This window comes from Nomascus leucogenys, chromosome 6, assembly GCF_006542625.1.
Source record: "Nomascus leucogenys isolate Asia chromosome 6, Asia_NLE_v1, whole genome shotgun sequence".
Lineage (NCBI taxonomy): Eukaryota > Metazoa > Chordata > Mammalia > Primates > Hylobatidae > Nomascus > Nomascus leucogenys.
The window spans coordinates 58,328,436-58,350,941 of record NC_044386.1 but is presented as its reverse complement, the minus strand read 5'-3'; the positions used below and the strand labels follow the sequence as shown (position 1 = coordinate 58,350,941).

Below are 22,506 nucleotides of genomic sequence, written 5' to 3'. Positions count from 1 at the left end.
CTTACTTGTATGCCTATCCCCCATAATCCATTTACTCTACAGCAGCCAATATCATCTTGTACAAATATAGATTAGGTCACTTAAAATCCTCCAATATTTTCCCATTGTCTTCAAAAATTATCACTTTACACTGACTTATAAAGACCTACAAGATCTGGCCCCTGACTACCCCTCTGATCTCACTGCTTACTTTTCCATCCCTCACCCATTATGTTCCAGCCATACTGACCTTCTTTCTGGCCAGCACAGAGCTTTTGCACTGCTGTTCCCTCTTCCTGGAGTACTCTTCCAGACTCTTCTAAGACTGACTCCATGTCATTCAGGTCTTAGCTCTAATGTTGTGTTTTGAGAGAGGCCTTCCCTAATTACCCAAAGTAACCCCTTACTCATCTATTGAATTACCCTGATATTTTTGTTTATTTGTTTAATGTCTGTCCCTCAATTGGAGTATATGTTCCATGATAGTAAGCACCTTGTCTGTCTTGTTCCATGATAGTAAGCACCTTGTCTGTCTTGTTCCATCTAGAAATCTATAAGTGAGCGTGGCACATGGTAGGTTTTCAGTAAAGTTGACTAAATAACGACAAAAGAAATGAATAAATCTTAGTTTATTTTTAAAACTACACTAAAATATAGGAAAATAGAATTATTTACATGAAAAATAAGTGATTATGAAAACCAGTAGTAAATGTCTACAGTGGTACAGTGGTTTAATTCTGGAGGCAAGCAGAGAATTCTTAAATATTTAAACCAAGATATGATCACTTTACTTTTTGAGTTTACCTGAAGTATCCATGTTATCATGTCCTTCTGGCCTTCTAACTGGGGAATTCCTTTGAGTTTTTCCAAAAGCATTTGTATATTCATGGCTGAACTTCCCAATCCTTTTTTAAAACACAAAATCACACATCATAAATAAATACATATAGTCATCTCTTGGTATCCTCAGGGAATTGGTTTCAGGACCCCTATGGACATCAAAGTCCACTAATGCTCAATTCCCTTATATAAAATGGTGTAGTATTTGCATAAAGTCTATACACATGCTTCTGTATGATTTAAATCATCTCTAGATTACTTATAATGCCTAATACAATGTAAACGCTATGTAAATAGTTGTTAGATAATATTGTTTAGGGAATAATGACAAGAAAAAAAGTCTGTACATGTTCAGTACAGTGACAACCATCCTTTTTCCTTTTTCCCCCTGAATATTTTCAAACTGCGACTGGTTGAATCCCTAGATATGGAACCCACAGACATGGAGGGTCAATTATGTCTTCATAATTATGTACAAATTACAATTTCTAGTTAATGTTATTTACATTGATAACCAAGGTTTGCCAATCAATCCCTTAACTTAATTATTCAATGGATGAATCTGCAATTATATGAAGTACTGGGTTACAATGATATGATCTATTAAATTTAAAAATGACTTTAAGTCTCTTTCTTACATCTTTTACTGGCACTGCTAAGTGACAGCTACCCTAAATATCTGTCTCTGGTCTTTGCTCCACTTGACTCAACATCTAAGCAAAAGTGCTTAATGAGAAGCAAAATTGCCAAAAATATTGAAGTGGGGGACTTTATATCCATAAACTGAATAGGTTTTTGATGTCTTCAGGGATCTAAAAAATACAGCATGTAAATAGAAAATGTTTGTCTCCTACTGTTTTTATAATCAACATGCCTGGAATGTGCTTTGAAAAAAACTATCTTAATCAGGTAGCATTTATTAGAAATCTAATTTAAAACTATCCTTTTCTTCCAAGTTGAATGCAATGCAAAATGAACATGTTATCATTCAGATTTCTATCATTTAAAATTCAGAAACATTAATATCTTATTAAGACATGTCACATGAATGCTATGGTTGACACAGCAGCAAATATTTGATAATACTGAGATGAGGAATGAAAGTAAAAAAACACCAATATATGCAACCAAAAAAAAAAAAAGTGGGGAGATCATGTAGTAAAAAGATTGTAGTAAAGATTACAGTAAGGGATTAAAAAATATATTAGTATATCTGAAAATATTAGTTACAAACTAAGAATGCCAGGAAAAAAATTATTTCAGGGTTACCTATGTTTTAAGGACTGACAGATGAAAACTCTGTAAGATATAAACTTTCAGGATTGACAAATTAAAACTCCTTAAGATCTAGACTTTCAATGACAAATGTGTTTAAGAGTGATACTCAAACATACTTGAAGCCTTATGATAAAAGTCAAATGTTACTTCTTCTTCAGGAGCTTTTTGAAGCTGTTGCTTCTCTTCTAGTAAACCCAATGCCAGAATATGAAAAGCCTGAAGGAGGAAAATAAGAGATCTTTAAAATTGCGCTTCTTCAGGTAAATATATTTTTAATTTAATTTTTATTTTTTTCAGAGACTGGTCTCACTCTGTCACCCAGGTTGGAGTGCAGTGGGGCAATCCTAGCTTACTGCAGCCTTAAGCTCTTGGGCTCAAGTGATCCTCCTGCCTCAGCCTCCTGAGTAGCTGGGGACTAGAGGTGCACACCACCACGCCCAGCTAAATTTCTTTTTGGAGGGGGCGGGGGGTATAGACAGTGTCTCACTATGTTGGCCAGGCTGGTCTTAAACTCCTGCGCTCAAGTGATCCTCCTGCTTCAGCTTCCCAAAGTGCTGCAATTACAGGTATGGGCCACCATGCCTAGCAAGGTAAATCTATTTTAAGTAGAAGTATAAAAATAAGAAAGCTGATAGGTAAAACACATGCAAAGGTTTCAGCAGTTCACATTAAGCAGTTTACAGAAAGAGAAATGATGAATACACATGAAAAATGTTCAACCTGGCCCAGCGCTGGTGGCTCACTTCTGTAATCCCAGCACTTTCGGAGGTTGGGGTGGGTGGATCACCTGAGGTCAGGAGTTCATGACCAGCCTGGTCAACATGGTGAAACCTCGTGTCTACTAAAAATACAAAATTAGCCAGGCGTGGTGGTGGGTGCCTGTAATCCCAGCTGCTTGGGAAGCTGAGGCAGGAGAATCACTTGAACCTGGAGGTGGAAGCTGCAGTGAGCCAAGATTGTGTCACTGCACTCCAGCCTACTCCAGCCTGGGTGACAAGTGAAACTCCATCTCAAAAAAAAAAAAAAAAAGTTCAACCTCACTTAAAGAAAAATGAGTTGAAACAAGATCATCCTATTTTTCACCTATTACAGTGGCAAAAATTTTGGTGTTATAGATAAGAGCTGGCATAGGTATTGGGAAGTAGGCACTTTTGACCATAGTGGTGATGGGAAAGTAAACTGGTACAACATTTTTGGAGGCCAATTTGAAAACATCTATCAAAAATGTAAAGGTATATACCAACTATTAGGAATTAATATGACAAATACGCTCCCTTAAGTATGCAAAAACATTTGTATAAGAACATACATTTTATTGTTCTTTGTTACAGCAAAGACCTAGAAACACCTGAATGTCTATTAATAGGAGACTACTTAAACACATTATACCCATACAATGGACTACACAGCTATCAAGAATAAGTAGATCTATATGTGCTAATGTGCAATGATTTCCAGAATATACAAAACTTTTAACAATGCTTATGTCCTATATAGCATACTGGGACTCAGGAAGAGAAATTTTAACTTGGTTTCAAACATATCTCTATGGTTTGAAATTTACTAGTGAATGAATTTATCAGTGTTATAACAAAAATTGAGGTACACATATGGCAATGACAGCATTTAGAACCTGCAGACCAACAATACTCAAGGAAAAAGGAACATTTAGTTAGGCAGGTATAAATAAATATGGTGTTACAACTTCCATGACGTGGCATAATTAAGTAACATGTATTTATCTATAACAGTAACAAGGAAAAACAGCTGCTTTCACTTTAGCTAATTCTCCTACCTCTATGAATAATTACACTTTTATCCATTTTACTAATGAGAAAATTATTATTTGCTCCTTAAATAGGAAGTGGGGAAACCCAAGACTGAAGTCTAGACCTATCTTCAAACCTTTATTATACTGTCTTCTTATAATTCAAGTAAAATTAAAAATATAAAAAATCATGACACAATAATAACATGTCAATTTATTAGCATAAGTACACCTGTTTTTGTTTTCATGGGTTTTATTAAACAGAAACGGTTCCCAAGAGTAAGGATGCTAAAAACACGAGAACATATCACTGAAAAAAATTTGTGCTGTGTGTAAGCATTTTTAATGACCCCTACGTTTCCAGTGCTCTAGATGTGGTTCCAACTGAAGTTAGACCCGAGATCTTCCCTAGATCCCCAAGAACTCTAGGACTTGATGTAGAGGAAATATTTCAGGTAAACAAACCATTTGGAGCATCCCTTCGGTCCACAAGTTAGAATCTGTGTCTATTGCCCGCTCAAATACGGTCCTGAGAATGTACATCATGATATCACAGTTGAGAAGGTTAATCACTGTGCTGAAAGCAGGGCAGAATTCAGGAGGTGGTGGTGGTGGCAATGCTATAGGAGGTGGGGAATGGATGGGGAAAGAGACAAATAGGTACATTTTTATTTGGGTTATCCTACATACTAAAGTGCAAATGTCAAAACATAATAGGTTACATGCAAAACAACAGATGCTTTTTTGCTACCTTTCCGGTACTGAAAATATCAATGTTAAATGTAATATAAGTACTACATCAGTCACCCAAAATGAACTACATTTGCTATCAATTTTAAATTCAAACACTACTGATATATACCATATCTTAATATGTGAATAAGAAGCAAAAAGCTCTTTGCACTTCCTTGAGTTGCCCACTCTCAAAAACCAACAACAACAAAAAACTATATGCTTTGCTGATACGAAACCACAGAAAATAGTCAAAATGAGTCAATTCAGAATCTCACTTTTTACCTTCATCTTTGTTTTCTTGTTTTCTCCTTTTCTTCTGCATATGTTCAGCCTATAAAAAAATCTATCATTAAATATACTGCTTTGGAAGCATGAAACAAATCAAATACTTTAAAGCAGTCAGGAAAGACCCAACCACCTATTAAAATACTTTATATACTGAAGCATGTATTCAAAAATGCCTCTTTGTCCTAGAAATAAAATGGTGTTCTAGAGAAAACTAATGCAAAATAGATGAGGGATATCCCTGGTCAAAAACTTCGTCTCCATTATTTTCTACTGAAAATATTTACCCAGTACCTATTATGTACAGGGTACTGTGCTATGGGCTGTAAAGTATTTACTTGATAAGGATAAAGCCAGACATCACCTTAACTAACTGATCAAGCTTAACATGATCCTTCATGGGACAAAAAGACGTATGTGCCTAATAATGGGATGCAATATATCACTTACATAGTATTCTTGCCAAAAACTGTTTAAGTTGAATCTATTTGGTACTCTATAGAAATGTCGATGTTATGAAAGAAAAAAATGCAAAAGAATTATCTTCTAAATTAAAGGAGACTATTGGCTGGGCGAGGTGGCTCACGCCTGTAATCCCAGGACGTTGGGAGGCCGAGGTGGGTGGAATCTTTTGAGGTCAAGAATTTGAGACCAGCCTGGACAACATGGTGAAACCCCGTCTTTACTAAAAATACAAAAATTAGCCAGGCATGGTGGCATGTGCCTATAGTCCCAGCTACTCAGGATGCTGGGGCAGGAGAATCACTTTAACCTGGGAGGTGGAGGTTGCAGTGAGCTGTTATCGTGCAACTATGTTCCAGCCTGGATAACAGTGAGGCTCCGTTTCACCAAAAAAAAAAAAAAACGAAAGAAACATGACAATCAAATGAGTGTGTGATGATGAAGTCCATGATGCTTGATTGAATCCTCTTCCCAAGACAGCTATTAAAGACATATGTAGTATAATCAGGAAAATCTGAATATTGCCTGTATACTAGATAACATTATTGATTCAATTTTAATTCTTGGGTGACATAATGACCTCTATTAATAAGAACCAGCATGAAACTATAGAAAAAGCAGAAAATTTTCTGTGGAGTTAGAAAGCATAAAGCATTTAGGTTTATTTACTGAAAAGGATACTTTTTTCTACCTTGCTATGCTGGGTTTTGGAGTAATGATAAAAGTACATATTGAAGTCTTTCAATGATTCATCTTTTAGTTCATAAACTCCATGGCCTGATACACCTGGTTTCCTAAATAGATGGAAAATACAAGATGAACTGCAGTGTTCTTGAAGTATAAAATATAGACAAAATAAAAACCTAAAAATTAATCCAGAAGTCAAATATACAGAAAAAAATTGTCTCATTTAGCTTATGAAAAGTTCCATTGCAATAATAAAACTAAAAACCTACATTGTGAACACAAAGCCTGATAACAGCTAAGCTGTGTTTTTAATAATGAAATTCAAACAAATCTGGAGAAGTTTGTTTTATACTATCTAGAACTGATACCATGCCCTATCTCTAAAGCTTCTTAGAGATTTAAGAGTCTCTGATGCCTAAAGGTTGTCTGTTCAACTAAAGAACACTTCATTGACCTTAGACACTTCATTGTCTAAGGTCATATCTAAAACAGTAGGGAGACATCATAACCTTAGTAATTTGCAAATGAAAATATAGTACTGAATCCTTTATATAGTACTATAAGGAAAATCATTGAGGTCAAAAGGAGTACTCCATATTTGTTCCAAACATTAAATAGCTTTTGGTTTCTATCCAATCTCTAAGTCAAGTATTTCAACGAACATTACTAGATCATAAGAAAAGCTACACCCTATTTTAAAAGCTATTTGAAACTAGTAATGTATCTGTAAACACAATACTGTAACAAGTAGAAATTCACCATCAGTATCGATTTTTCAAATTTCAAAGATTAATACAATTAAATTTGTATTTCCATTTTATATACTGAAATGAAAATATTATAAAATACTGTTTTAATTCTACCAGAGAAAAATCCAAAATTAGTATATTAAATAAAAATTTATAAAATAAATGAAATCATGGGTTCAGATTAATGGGAAAGAGAGTATCAGAAAAGTTCATTTACTTACTATCTAAATCAATCATGTAATATCATAAATGAGTATTTCTCATTCGCTTGCCCAAAACACTCATTTTTTCAACAAACAGGTGCTAAGTGTCTACTGTGAGCCCCTCATTCTCACCCTTTCTAATCTGTATTCTACTCTTATTCTTGGGAGTTCAGGCAAGAACTTCAGAGCTTCTACAAAGTATCCAAAGTAGAAGAACAAAGATCAATCTACTTTTTAGAATAAGTATAAATATTAAGCACTTACTTAAATGTGGCCACTTTGTTTATGACATTCTCTAAGCCAGTTTCGTTATTTTCCTGTTGAAACAATATTTTTGTCATTTTTACCTTCATATAATGACTTCCACTTCTCTGTGAAGTGAAATACATTTTCAACTGCATCTCTGAAGTACTTTGTAAATAATTTTAAAAAGATCAATTTCCACTATTAAAAAATTAGGTCTAAAACCAATTATCTATGTTTTGGGAGACCAACTTCGTAAGAGGTAAGATGTATGTATAAACTGTTTAAGAAAGGTTATCTAAGTTTGCCTTCATATGTGTGTATAAGTACACACGTACATATACGGCATACACACATAGTATTACCAATACTTCAAAGAAAAGAAGCTCTTCTTTATGTAGTATGTTCATCACCCCCATCATTTATGTACATGTCCATGCTGTACTAATCCCTAAAACCAAGGTAACAAAATTAATGAGCTCCAACTAGTAATCTATAGCAATACACATCTAGATGTCCTAATATATTCTACCTTCTGCAAGTTTTTTTCTGATTGACCTGATCTTTTCCTTAAACAGGGAACACTATTTTTTTACAAAGTCATTTAAAATTAAGATAAGGACCTAGTCAAACTACTACAGTAAGCTCACAGATTCCTGTAGTCTCGTAAAGATAAGAAATGTAACCTCCCTTAAAAATACATATACTTGGCTGGGCACAGCGGCTCACACCTGTAATCCCAGCACTTTGGGAGGCCGAGGTGGGTAGATCATGAGGTCAGGAGTTCGAGACCAGCCTGGCCAACATAGTGAAACCCTGTCTCTACTAAAAATATAAAAATTAGCCGGGCATGGTGGTGCGCAACTGTAGTCCTAGCTACTTGGGAGGCCGAGGCAGGAGAATCACTTGAACACGGGAGGTGGAGGTTACGGTTAGCCAAGATGGCACCACTGCACTCCAGCCTGGGCAACAGACCGAGACTCTGTCTAAAAAAAAAAAAATATATATATATATATTCCTTGGCCAGACGCGGTAGATCACACCTGTAATTCCAGCACTTTGGGAGGCCAAGGTGGGTGGATCACTTGAGGTCAGGAGTTCCAGACCAGCCTGGCCAATATGGTGAAATCCCATCTCTACCAAAAATAACAAAAATTAGCCAGGTGGGTGGCATGCACCTGTAATCCCAGCTACTCGGGAGGCTGAGGAAAGAGGATCGCTTGAACCTGGGAGACGGAGGTTGCAGTGAGCCAAGATTGTGCCACTGCACTCCAGCCTGGGTGTCAGAGCAAGACTTCGTCTCAAGGAAAAAAAAAAAAAAAAAAAAAATACACACACACACACACACATATATATCCCTATTCTACCTCTTTGGAAAGCCTTGACAGCACAGATAAGTATAATTATTTTTTAAGACTCATTTTTCTAATTCATATTCAAATCTCAGAGGGAAAAAATATGAGACTCATAATCTGTAGGATTATTACCACAGTGTCTGTATATACGAAAAACAACTATCTGATCTTTGACAAACCTGACAAAAACAAGAAATGGGGAAAGGATTCCCTATTTAATAAATGGTGCTGAGAAAACTGGCTAGCCATATGTAGAAAGCTGAAACTGGATCCCTTCCTTACACCTTATACAAAAATTAATTCAAGATGGATTAAAGACTTACATGTTAGACCTAAAACCATTAAAATCCTACAAGAAAACCTAGGCAATACCATTCAGGACATAGGCGTGGGCAAGGACTTCATGTCTAAAACACCAAAAGCAATGGCAACCAAAGCCAAAATTGACAAATGGGATCTCATTAAACTAAAGAGCTTCTGCACAGCAAAAGAAACTACCATCAGAGTGAACAGGCAACCTACAGAATGGGAGAAAATTTTTGCGACCTACTCATCTGACAAAGGGCTAATATCCAGAATCTACAATGAACTCAAACAAATTTACAAGAAAAAAACAAACAACCCCATCAAAAAGTGGATGAAGGACATGAACAGACACTTCTCAAAAGAAGACATTTATGCAGCCAAAAAACACATGAAGAAATGCTCATCATCACTGGCCATCAGAGAAATGCAAATCAAAACCACAGTGAGATACCATCTCACACCAGTTAGAATGGCCATCATTAAAAAGTCAGGAAACAACAGGTGCTGGAGAGGATGTGGAGAAATAGGAACACTTTTACACTGTTGGTGGGACTGTAAACTAGTTCAACCATTGTGGAAGTCAGTGTGGCGATTCCTCAGGGATCTAGAACTAGAAATACCATTTGACCCAGCCATCCCATTACTGGGTATATACCCAAAGGACTATAAATCATGCTGCTATAAAGACACATGCACACGTATGTTTATAGAGGCACTATTCACAATAGCAAAGAGTTGGAACCAACCCAAATGTCCAACAACGATAGACTGGATTAAGAAAATGTGGCACGTATACACCATGGAATACTATGTAGCCATAAAAAATGATGAGTTCGTGTCCTTTGTAGGGACATGGATGAAACTGGAAAACATCATTCTCGGTAAACTATCGCAAGGACAAAAAACCAAACACCGCATGTTCTCACTCATAGGTGGGAATTGAACAATGAGAACTCGTGGACACAGGAAGGGGAACATCACACTCCGGGGACTGTTGTGGGGTGGGGGGAGGGACAGCATTAGGAGATATACCTAATGCTAAATGATGAGTTAATGGGTACAGCAAAACAACATGGCACATGGATACATATGTAACAAACCTGCACATTGTGCACATGTACCCTAAAACCTAAAGTATAAAAAAAAAAAAAAAAAAAAATGCCACCTGTGGTGGTCATGAGAATGCACCTTGCAGACATCCAATTACAGGGAGTAAATGACCACGTGCCTCAACTGCTGTGCTCTGGTGAAACTAAGGCCAAGCTTCTCACCAGTCATTCCCAGACAATGAGCAAGGTAGAGACACTAATGCAGGCTCATTCTGGGAGACATGGGGAGGGACAGATGGAAAGGCCATTGAAGCCTAGCAGTCTGGGATGCTTCTATGTAACTTTTCTTCTCTTTTTATTTCACTGGGAATCAGATTTGCATCAGAATCTGATGGCTCCCCTTGTTGTTTCCAGATCCCTCACCATTGTCTTTAATAAAAATCTTAATGTTTTGTCACAAGATCTGCTTCTCAGAAGACCCAGATTAACACACCACCCAGTTTCAGTATTTCAAGAAGTTCCCTTTTTTCCTCTGGAGTAATCTTTATTTTAAAGTAAACAAAAAGTAAAGGAGTTTCTCCCAGAATTAAAATTTATACCACTAAAGGATGAAGGTGATTGGTTTACATCTATAAGGTAATAATATAGGACTTTTTGCCTAAAATTTTGAAGTAGTTTCCAATTAAAGAAAAAGAAAAATCTACCCCATCTTGAGGTAAATAGAGATAAAACCAAAATCAGACTTACATTCTCAGGTAAATTTTTGGCAATGGCACTGTGTGGCATGGGTTCAATGCAAAGCAAGTGAATAATTTCTCTCATTGTGACCTCTTCTTTGGTCACATTTCCCACTCCAGGTACATAACGCTCACCTAGTTCAAATAATTTAAAACAAAAAAAAGTAGAATAATTATTTTCTATTTAAATCTCTCCCCATCAGAAGCACTTACACACAGAACACTGCATTAAATTAAATCTGTGAGAGAGGTGCAAAAGTTATTTGAGTGTGTTCCCAAATCTGAATAAGAATGTATGTTGAAAGAGGCAGAAAACTGTGACCTGAAGGAGAATCCAGGCCTTGTCTTAGCTTACTTACACACATACACACAAACACACATACATATACATACACATTCGTATACATACACCTACACATACTCACACATTATAAACAAGGCCCCTCAAATAAATTAGCATGTGTTTCTAACCCAGAACACATGGTTGATGGCATCTGAATGAGCAGTGGCCATCACTGAATAGCTTTTCTTTCAAGATCTTTCTCAATTTTGTCTCTACTTGTTATTTAACAAAGAACAAAGTGAAAACTGAAAAACAAAATACTTTAAAATGTCTTTATGTGTTAAATGACAAAACAGTAATATGTATTAAAAATGACTGGTGCTGTGAAAATACCCATAAGGTCAGATTTCCATTTGTCATCACAATAAACTGCCAAATGAAGAGAGAAAATAGCTAAAATAAGTATGAGAACTTCACTGGTGTCAACAGCATGTAATTCCGATTGCCTTAAGAAGGCTTACAATATGTGGCCTTATGTCACCACTGATTTTCAACACTACAGTATCTGTACGAAGTCCTATGATATCTATCAGAGGGTTACAAAGAAATCCCTTGCCTAAGAGATTTGATGAATTCTACAAATTTGCCAAAGAATGACTTTTTGTTAAGTGAATTCGTTTCCAACACATTCATTCCTCTTTACATTTGTAAAGCATTTTGTAATTTTCATAACTTTTCACCAAAAACAGTATCCCCTAGAATTTTAGTGCTAGAAGAAACCTTAGAGATCATGTAGGTTACCTCCACATTTTACAAATCAGGAATCTGAGGCCCAAAGAATGCAACTGCATGCTCTTCAAAGCTGGTAGCAAGGCCAAGACTAGAGTTCCTGATACTAAATCCAAATATTTTTCTATTTCTTAATGATTTTCTGCTATAGATCAGAAATATAATTTTTTAAACAAAAATGTTAACTCCTGAAAGTAATGAACTTAAACTCAGGAGCAGAGCAAGTATTAACTAAAAATCAAATCATAAGAAAAAAAAAAACAATAAATTTGGGCAAACACAATAATAGTAAAATAACAGTAGGAATAATAAAACAGTAAAAATAAAACAGCAAAATTATACTACAATATTAGAAATTCTTTACATAGTACTCTAAGGACAAATGCAAAAATTTCCCTTGAGTTTTCATAATTTGAAAAAGTATATAATCAATTTTAAAATCTTTTACACATTCTTAATTTGCCCATTTTTTCCCATCTGTTTCTAACTGGCATATTCTAGACAGGAAGGTTTAAGTCTCACTCAGCAATAAAGGCTTACTACCCTTTCTGCTGAGACATGTAGCTAGTCTAGCAACTAGCTCTCTGACAAACAATAAGTAAAAATGAATCCATGTTTACAGACTTAGGTAACAGCTAGAATCCCCAACTAAAGAACCATTCAAACCAAACGGCGTTTGGTGCAGTAAAGTAAATAACAAAAGCCAGAATGAGAAGTCAAAAACAAGATGACAGCCAGGCGCGGTGGCTCACGCCTGTAATCCCAGCACTTTGGGAGGCCAAGGCAGGCAGATCATGAGGTCAGGAGTTCAAGACCAGCCTGGCCAATATGGTGAAACCCCATCTCTATTAAAAAATATATATATATACAAAAATTGGCCAGGCGTAGGCTGGGCGCGGTGGCTCAAGCCTGTAATCCCAGCACTTTGGGAGGCCGAGGCGGGTGGATCACGAGGTCAGGAGATCGAGACCATCCTGGCTAACACGGTGAAACCCCGTCTCTACTAAAAAATACAAAAAAATTAGCCGGGCGTGTTGGTGGGCGCCTGTGGTCCCAGCTACTCGGGAGGCTGAGGCAGGAGAATGGCGTGAACCCAGGAGGTGGAGGTTGCAGTGAGCCGAGATCGCGCCACCGCACTCCAGCCTGGGGGACAGAGAAAGACTCCGTTTCAAAAAAAAAAAAAAATTGGCCAGGCGTGGTGGCGCATGCCTGTGGTCCCAGCTACTCAGGAGGGTGAGGCAGAAGAATTGCTTGAATCCAGGAGGCAGAGGTTGCAGTGAGCTGAGATCACACCACTGCACTCCAGCCTGGGCGACAGAGTGAGACTCTGTCTCAAAAAAACAAAACAGAACAAGATGATGGCAATGAATGTACCAGCTGGTAAAATCAACACAGACTATGACATAGCATATATTTGTATTCAATAGGTTCGAATATAGTGTTTCTGCACCGAATATTTATATTAATCTCAACTGAATTATAAGACACATTTCTATGGGTCAATGTCATAACTTGATAAACATTATTTCTGGCAAAGAACACTTTTTCTTTTCTCTAAGTAACCTTAACAAAGCTAAGTATGACCAATATTTGCAAAAAATAACTAAACAGAATGACACAATGAAAATATATTTTACTTAGACCTATAATATATATAACATTTTTAGCACTAAATGACCTCCAAATAAGTCAAAACATTTACACATCAGGTACTGAAAAATAAAAATGTAAAATATGTACTTTTGTGAAGGTGATTTTCTAAATGCAGTATATGAATAAGGAGTAAAATGATCAATTATAGTTCATATAAATGGTCTCTCTAAAAAGTAACCCATGTTCTATTTCAAAACATTGTGTTTTAATCTTACCCACAATATAGATGAGGACCTGAAGCATTTCTTCTATTAGTGTATTATATTGTTTAATCAAATCCTATAGAATCGAAAAAGAGTAAATTGGTTATGGAAGAACCAAAAACCTCCATAAAACATGCATTTCGGGATGAGACTCATGGTCCATCCAGTCTAGTATTTTTCATCCAGTCTAGTATTTTTTGTGTGTGTGTGCACAGCACAAATAGTTACAATAGTTCCCTTTTTTGACATCAAATTCAACAATACCTGGCATATAATTGCTAAATACTGTCATCGTTTTCATTATCATTATCCCCCACATAGTCATAAATAAGCACACTAATGCTAATCTTCAACTCTTCTATTATTTGCTGCCTTCTTACCTGGGTTAGTGAGAAAGTGCCTTCAAATAGATTCCTAACAGTTATATGGTGAGAGTATCCTTCTCTTAACATGCCCCTCATTTAAACTATTAAATCAGATACTGATTTTCACTAAGTATAAAACAACTAAAAATTAGCTCTGTATTTTATATCCTATTCATGTTAGCCCTTTGCAAGTAACTTCTATTTTTTTCATTTAAAAACATTTTTTGGCCAGGCGCAGTGGCATGCGCCACTGCTCCTGGCTATCCCAGAGTTCTTTAATTCTTAAATTTGATTTAGAAATTTTATATGAGGCCAGGCGTGGTGGCTCACACCTGTAATCCCAGCACTTTGGGAGGCCGAGGCATGAGGATCATGAGGTCATAAGTTCGAGACCAGCCTGACCAACATGGTGAAATCTCGTCTCTACTAAAAATACAAAACTTAGCCGGGTGTGGTGGTGCGCCCCTGTAATCCCAGCACTTTGGGAGGCCAAGGCATGTGGATCACAAGGTCAGGAGTTTGAGACTGGCCTGACCAACATCATGAAACCTCGTCTCTACTAAAAATACAAAAATTAGCCGGGCGTGGTGGTGCGTGCCTGTAATCCTCAGGAGGCTGTAATTACAGCGTCTGTAATCCTCAGGAGGCTGAGGCAGGAGAATCGCTTGAACCCAGGAGGCAGAGGTTGCAGTGAGCCAAGATCGAGCCACTGCACTCCAGCCTGGGCGACAGAGCGAGACTTCATCTCAAAAAGGGAAAAAAAAAATTATATACTTATTTACTATTTTTCCAAAGAAATTTTACTAGCAGGAGTAACTTCTAATTTGAAAGAATAAAATAATGTGATTTCATGAATTCAAAGTAGTTAAGGGCTACTTTATAGGCTGGTACTTCAAATATTCAAACAACAAAGATGTGGCCGGGCATGGTGGCTCACGCCTAGAATCCCAGCAATTTGAGAGGCCACGGCAGGCAGATCACTTGAGCTCAGGAGTTTCAGACCAGCCTGGCCAACATGGTGAAACCTCGACTCTACCAAAAATACAAAAAATTGGCCAGGTGTAATGGCTCACGCCTGTAATCCCAGCACTTTGGAAGGCCGAGGTGGGCGGATCACGAGATCAGGAATTCGAGACCAGCCTGGCCAACATGGTGAAACCCCGTCTCTACTAAAATACAAACATTAGGGGGGCATGGTGGTGCACGTCTATAATCCCAGCTACTTGGGGAGACTGAGGCAGGAGAATGGCTTGAACCCAGGAGGCGGAGGCTGCAGTGAGCTGATTGTGCCACTGCACTCCAGCCTGGGTGACAGAGCAAGACTCCATCTCAAATAAATAAATAAATAAATAAATAAATAAATAAATAAATAAAATAAATAAATTAGCCAGGCGTGGTGGCTCATCCCTCCCTGCAGGCCCAGCTACTCAGGAAGCTGTGGCAAGAGAATCACCAGAATGGGAGGAGAAGGTTGCTCTGAGCCAAGATTGTGCCACAGCACTCCAGCCTGGGTGACAGAGTGAGACCCTGTCTCAAAAACAATAAATAAATAAATAAAATAAAATTTGTATATTACCTCTGAGACAACAAAGATAAAAAAGACCAATGTCATTATAGATGTACACACTGCAAGAGAGAGCTTAAATAGGACTTTTTTCTGAGAGCAATTTGACAATACGTATTAAGAGCCTTAAGAAAAACATGTTGTTGGCCAGGCACAGTGGCTCACCAGCACTTTGGGAGGCCAAGGTAGGCGGATGACCCGAGGTCAGAAGTTCGAGACCGGCCTGGCCAACATGGAGACACCCTGTCTCTACTAAAAATACAAAATTAGCTGGGTATGGTGGTGCATGCCTGTAATCCCAGTTATTCAGGAGGCTGAGGCAAGAGAATCGCTTGAACCCAGGGCGGGCAGAGGTTGCAGTGAGCCGAGATTGCGCCATTGCACTCTAACCTGGGCAACAAGAGCAAAACGCCATCTCAAAAAAAAAAAAGGAAGAAAAACATGTTGTTTTATCCAACAAATCCACTTCTAAAAATGTGTCTTAACAAAATAGAGAAGTATTTAAATACTGAGCTACAAATGTTTATAAGACCAACCAACTAGAAAGACCTCTTCAGTAATAGACTTTAAAGTATAATGCATCATATAGTGCAATCCTACATAGTTATTAAAAATGATGATATAATTGTATACTTATTTCATGACAAGAAAAACTTTTCACAATATGTTGTTAAGCATAGGAAGCAGATTACAAAACAGCACATACACAATGATACAATTTTTGTTTTAAAAACAAGCAAGACACTAAAACTTTAAAAGCGATCATTTCTAGGAAGAAGTGTTTTTCAAGTGATTTTTTTTTTGTTAATCTACATATTCTAGTTTTTCTAGATTAAAAAGATTACATATGTGTATATATGTGTGCCACATGTATACGTGTCATTTCAGGAGGTATGGTTAAGAAATAACTTTTAAAATATGGCTAAATACGACTGAAATAAAATATGACTGAAATAGTAACAATATTTCCTTTAAAATTAATTCACATAATTTACAGGTGGTATACCTGGTCTTTTGTAGATATGGTCTTGTTAAAAGCCTCAGCAAGTTCATACCTCTGAAGTACCAGCAACAAGAACTTATTGGGATCCATTAAAGATGCACCAATCTGTGAAAGAAATCCAGCATCATATTTCTTGTCTATTATATGGAGAAACATTTTGTCTCATGTAGGACTGTCAAAAATTAAAAAGTAAGTTTGCAGAAGATAATGTAGTAGTCCCTTCTATTTCTATGTGTCATATTCAGTTTAACGGTGAGAGTATTTTAAGTTAAAAATTATTACATTATCTTCTCTTATTAGAAACAATTCAAGAAGGAAGATGAAGACACAAATATCAGAAACAATTTAAATAGGTACCTGAAGCATGATGATATCTTTATCATACATTTCTTCTCTGCACTTAACATCTTGGTAATAAAACACCTATAAAGTAATAGGTAGAATAAATCCCAAAAGAATTATTTTATTTCAAGCAAAATTCTCAAGAAAACCTATCCTTAAAACTTTCTCTAAGCTAGAAACCCCTAAAAAACCTTAGTGGCAAAAAATAAGTTGTAAATCCATGAATCATTTAAAGGGAATAGCGAGGACGAAGTGAAGACATACGGCATGAAATCACTCCAGTGTTAAAAATGTTCTATATTAGTTATTACTGTCATGTATAACAAGATAATTTATTTTCCCTAAGTTTAAAATACCTACTTCAATAAAAGTAAACCAATTTCTACACTCAATCATAATACCATTTTTTTCTTTTTTTTTTTTAAATTTCATTTTAAGTTCCAGGATACATGTGCAAGACATGTAGGTTTGTTACAGAGGTAAACGTGTAATACCATTTTTCTTCCAAGTGCTAACTTTACAAGACCTATTTCTCCACCTTTTAAGAAATGCAAGGCCAGGCTCAGTGGCTCATGCCTGTAATCCCAGCACTTTGGGAGGTTGAGGTGAGCGGATCACCTGAGGTCAGGTGTTCAAGACCAGCTTGGCCAACATGGTAAAGCCCCATCTCTACTAAAAACACAAAAATTAGCCAGGCATAGTGGTGCATGTGTGTAGTCCCAGCTACTTGGGAGGCTGAGGCACGAAAATCACTTGAACCCCACAGGCAGAGGTTGCAGTGAGCTGAGATCACACCACTGCACTCCATAGCCTGGGCAATAGAGTGAGACTCTGTCTCAAAAAAAAAAAAAAAAGAAAAAGAAAAAGGAGAAAAAAAGAAAAGAAAAGCACTGCTCCATATTTACTCCAAAACAGAAGAAAAAATTACAAGGTGGCCTTCAATTAAGACAGATGGTGGGAAGACTAAAGGCCTCTAAGTAAGGTAATTCTCAGAAAAGAACCATGTTAATGGGGAGGCCTCTGGTGGTACTACCGGCTTTCACCTAATTTATCACACAAGCATCCTAGTTTATAATTCAGATGGAATACACAGTGAACAGGATAGGAGAAATGTCTATATAGTTCCTAGAACTTTCATTTCTAACAGTTTATACAAGAGAATAGTAACATACACTCAGTAACACCTAGGAACACAGGGTAAAATTATATAAGAGAAAAAAATTAGAAAATGAACACATTCATAAATATGAATAATGGGCTTTGCTGTACCTGGCTAATAAGAGACAGTCCATTTCTTCGCCACATCTCAGCAACAACCTGGGCGACCAACACTAGACAACGTAAAGGATATTCCACTAGTACCTCTACTTGAAAGTCCTCCTGAAATAGAGTGAGGTCAATTTTATCATTTCTCACAGAGCTTAGATGTGTCTCCAAGTTATGCCACTACATATTCTTCAGTTTTCTCACGTGTAAAATGGAAGAGCTTGAACTAGGTGACGTCTAAGTCCCTGTGACTCAGATTACAATGTACTATAGGAAGATGTAAAATTACTAAATGGGAATTCCTCAGGTGGGTTTCTAAATATTATTTCCTTCTCGTCCATCAACCAAGAGGTATTCAGAAACAGAATATAAGCAAATCAACACTTAGTAGAATCACTTACAAAAGACACAAATTCATGTAGTCTTGAAACAGCACCCAGCCTGCTTAAACGTACATGAAGACCTAAAGTTAAAAAAACGAGAGAGAAAATGAGAAAACAAACCCAATTTGTTAACCAGTTAACTCATCAAGTTTAGAAACTTGTGCGATTTGATTTGGCTGGGCACGGTGGCCCACGCCTGTAATCTCAGCACTTTAGGAGGCCGAGGTGGGTGGATCATCTGAGGTCAGGAGTTCAAGATCAGCCTGGCCCACATGGTGAAAGCCCGTCTCTACAAAAATACAAAAATTAGCCGGGCCTGTAATCCTAGCTACTTGGGAGGCTGAGGCAGGAGAATCGCTTGAACCTGGGAGGCAGAAGTTGCAGTGAGCCGAGATCATGCCACTGCACTTCAGCCTGGGTGACAGAGTGAGACTCCGTCTTGGAAAAAAAAAAAAAAAAAAGAAACTTGTGTGAGTTAAATGTATGTTTACTGAGTTTAGAAGTGACACTCTAGAATGCAGACTGTTGATTTCTAATTTTGAAACACAATATTACTAACGTATTTAAAATCCTACACTGTGCAAGGTGTGCTCATACCTTATTTAAAAATAACAAACTGTCTCTCAAGATATCTTTATTCTGCCTTTAGCCATGTATCAAAAGAAATGAAAATTAATCTAAGTATTTTTAATAAAGCTTTTTATTTTTATTAAAAGGTACTTTTAATAAAATTTTTATTTTTATTAGAAAGGTACTTTTAATAAAATTTTTATTTTTATTAGAAAGGTACTTTTAATAAAATTTTTATTTTTATTAGAAAGGTACTTTTAATAAAATTTTTATTTTTATTAGAAAGGTACTTTTAATAAAATTTTTATTTTTATTAGAAAGGTACTTTTAATACAAATTTTTATTTTTATTAGAAAGGTACTTTTAACACAAATTTTTATTTTTATTAGAAAGGTACTTTTAACACAAATTTTTATTTTTATTAAAAGGTACTTTTAACAAAAATTTTTATTTTTATTAAAAGGTACTTTTAACAAAAATTTTTATTTTTATTAAAAAAGCTATTTTTAACAAAAATTTTTATTTTTATTAAAAAAGCTATTTTTAACAAAAATTTTTATTTTTATTAAAAAAGCTATTTTAACAAAAATTTTCATTTTTATTAAAAAAGCTATTTTTAACAAAAATTTTTATTTTTATTAAAAAGGCATTTTTAACAAAAATTTTTATTTTTATTAAAAAGGCATTTTTAATAAAAATAGAAGCAATATAAAATCACATGACATCAATTATGCCATATACAAACATTAACTCAAAATGGATCAAAGACCTTAAACACAGGTTTAAATATAGGTGCTAAAACTAAAAAATAAAACTCATACAAGAAAATGTAGGGAAAAGCTTCATAACTTTAGATTTGACTCTTCCTATCCATGAGCATGGAATGTTCCTCCATTTCCATGCTCTTGTTTGTGTCCTCTTTTATTTCGTTGAGCAGTAGTTTGTATTTCTCCTTGAAGAGGTCCTTCACATCCCTTGTAAGTTGGATTCCTAGGTATTTTATTCTCTTTGAAGCAATTGTGAATGGGAGTTCACTCACGATTTGGCTCTGTTTGTCTGTTATTGGTGTATAAGAATGCTTGTGATTTTTGCACATTGATTTTGTATCCTGAGACTTTGCTGAAGTTGCCTATCAGCTTAAGGAGATTTTGGGCTGAGACGATGGGGTTTTATAAATATACAATCATGTCATCTGCAAACAGGGACACTTTGACTTCCTCTTTTCCTAATTGAATACCCTTTATTTCTTTCTCCTGCCTGATTGCCCTGGCCAGAACTTCCAACACAGCACTTGAATAGGAGTGGTGAGAGAAGGCACCCTTGTCTTGTGCCGGTTTTCAAAGGGAATGCTTCCAGTTTTTGCCCATTCAGTATGATATTGGCTGTGGCTTTGTCATAAATAGCTCTCATTATTTTGAGATATGTCCCATCAATACCTAATTTACTGAGAGTTTTTAGCATGAAGGGCTGTTGAATTTTGTCAAAGGCCTTTTCTGCATCTATTGAGATAATCATGTGGTTTTTGTCTTTGGTTCTGTTTATACGCTGGATTACATTTATTGATTTGCATACGTTGATTGTGAAAATGACCATGCTGCCCAAGGTAATTTATAGATTTAATGCCATCCCCATCAAGCTACCAAAGACTTTCTTCACAGAATTGGAGAAAACTACTTTAAAGTTCTTATGGAACCAAAAAAGAGCTCACATTGCCAAGACAATCCTAAGCCAAAAGAACAAAGCTGGAGGCATCACACTACCTGACTTCAAACTATACTACAAGGCTACAGTAACCAAAACAGCATGGTACTGGAACCAAAACAGAGATATAGACCAATGGGACAGAACAGAGCCCTCAGAAATGATACCACACATCTACAACCATCTGATCTTTGACAAACCTGACAAAAACAAGAAATGGGGAAAGGATTCCCTATTTAATAAATGGTGCTGGGAAAACTGGCTAGCCATATGTAGAAAGTTGAAACTGGATCCCTTCCTTACACCTTATACAAAAATTAATTCAAGATGGATTAAAGACTTAAATGTTAGACCTAAAACCGTAAAAACCCTAGAAGAAAACCTAGGCAATATCATTCAGGACATAGGCATGGGCAAGGACTTCATGTCTAAAACACCAAAAGCAATGGCAACAAAAGCCAAAATTGACAAATGGGATCTAACTAAACTAAAGAGCTTCTGCACAGCAAAAGAAACTACCTACCATCAGAGTGAACAGGCAACCTACAGAATGGGAGAACATTTTTTGTAATCTACTCATCTGACAAAGGGCTAATATCCAGAATCTACAAAGGACTCAAACAAATTTACGAGAAAAAAACAAACAACCCCATCGAAAAGCAGGCGAAGGATATGAACAGACACTTCTCAAAAGAAGACATTTATGCAGCCAACAGACACATGAAAAAATGCTCATCATCACTGGCCATCAGAGAAATGCAAATCAAAACCACAATGAGATACCATCTCACACCAGTTAGAATGGCGATCATTAAAAAGTCAGGAAATGACAGGTGCTGGAGAGGATGTGGAGAAATAGAAACACTTTTACACTGTTGGTGGGACTGTAAACTGGTTCAACCATTGTGGAAGCCAGTGTGGCGATTCCTCAAGGATCTAGAACTAGAAATACCATTTGACCCAGCCATCCCATTACTGGGTATATGCCCAAAGGATTATAAATCATGCTGCTATAAAGACACATGCACACGTATGTTTACTGCGGCACTATTCACAATAGCAAAGACTTGGAACCAACCCAAATGTCCATCAATGATAGACTGGATTAAGAAAATGTGGCACATATACACCATGGAATACTATGCAGCCATAAAAAAGGATGAGTTCACGTCCTTTGTAGGGACATGAATGAAGCTGGAAACCATCATTCTCAGCAAACTATTGCAGGGACAAAAAACCAAACACCACATGTTCTCACTCATAGGTGGGAATTGAATAATAACACCTGGACACAGAAAAGGGACCATCACACACCGGGGCCTGTCGTGGGGTTGGGGGAGGGACCCCCAATGTATAGGGACCCCCCTATACATTAAATGACGAGTTAATGGGTACAGCATACCAACATGGCACATGTATACATATGTAACAAACCTGCACATTGTACACCTGTACCCTAGAACTTAAAGTATAATTAAAAAACAAAAAAACAAAAAAAAATTAGATTTGACAATGAGTTTTTTAGATATGACACCAAAAGCACAGGCAACAAAAGAAAAAAATAGATAAATTGGACTACGACAAAAACTCCTGTGTCTCAAATGAGACCATCAACAGGGAAAAAAGGCAACCCACAGAATGGGAGAAAATATTTGTAAATCACATATCTGATAAACACTTAATATCTAGAATTATATAAGTAACTCCA

At 36.5% G+C, this 22,506-nt stretch overlaps 1 protein-coding gene across 2 annotated transcripts in view; it reads right to left on the bottom strand.

The window, feature by feature from the left end:
- The window catches only part of UBR1 (ubiquitin protein ligase E3 component n-recognin 1), a 154,627-nt gene that overhangs the window by 71,114 nt on the left and 61,007 nt on the right, over positions 1–22,506 (bottom strand). For both annotated transcript variants that reach the window (XM_003266785.3, XM_030814218.1), the window contains exons 16-27: positions 18,546–18,607; positions 18,148–18,258; positions 16,894–16,959; positions 16,540–16,641; positions 13,617–13,680; positions 10,687–10,811; positions 7,251–7,303; positions 6,039–6,141; positions 4,883–4,931; positions 4,331–4,485; positions 2,214–2,313; positions 784–884 (exon numbers count right to left, since the gene is read on the bottom strand). In XM_003266785.3, the coding sequence (XP_003266833.1) occupies positions 784–884; positions 2,214–2,313; positions 4,331–4,485; positions 4,883–4,931; positions 6,039–6,141; positions 7,251–7,303; positions 10,687–10,811; positions 13,617–13,680; positions 16,540–16,641; positions 16,894–16,959; positions 18,148–18,258; positions 18,546–18,607 (1,091 nt within the window). The remainder of the gene's footprint in view (positions 1–783; positions 885–2,213; positions 2,314–4,330; positions 4,486–4,882; positions 4,932–6,038; positions 6,142–7,250; positions 7,304–10,686; positions 10,812–13,616; positions 13,681–16,539; positions 16,642–16,893; positions 16,960–18,147; positions 18,259–18,545; positions 18,608–22,506) is intronic.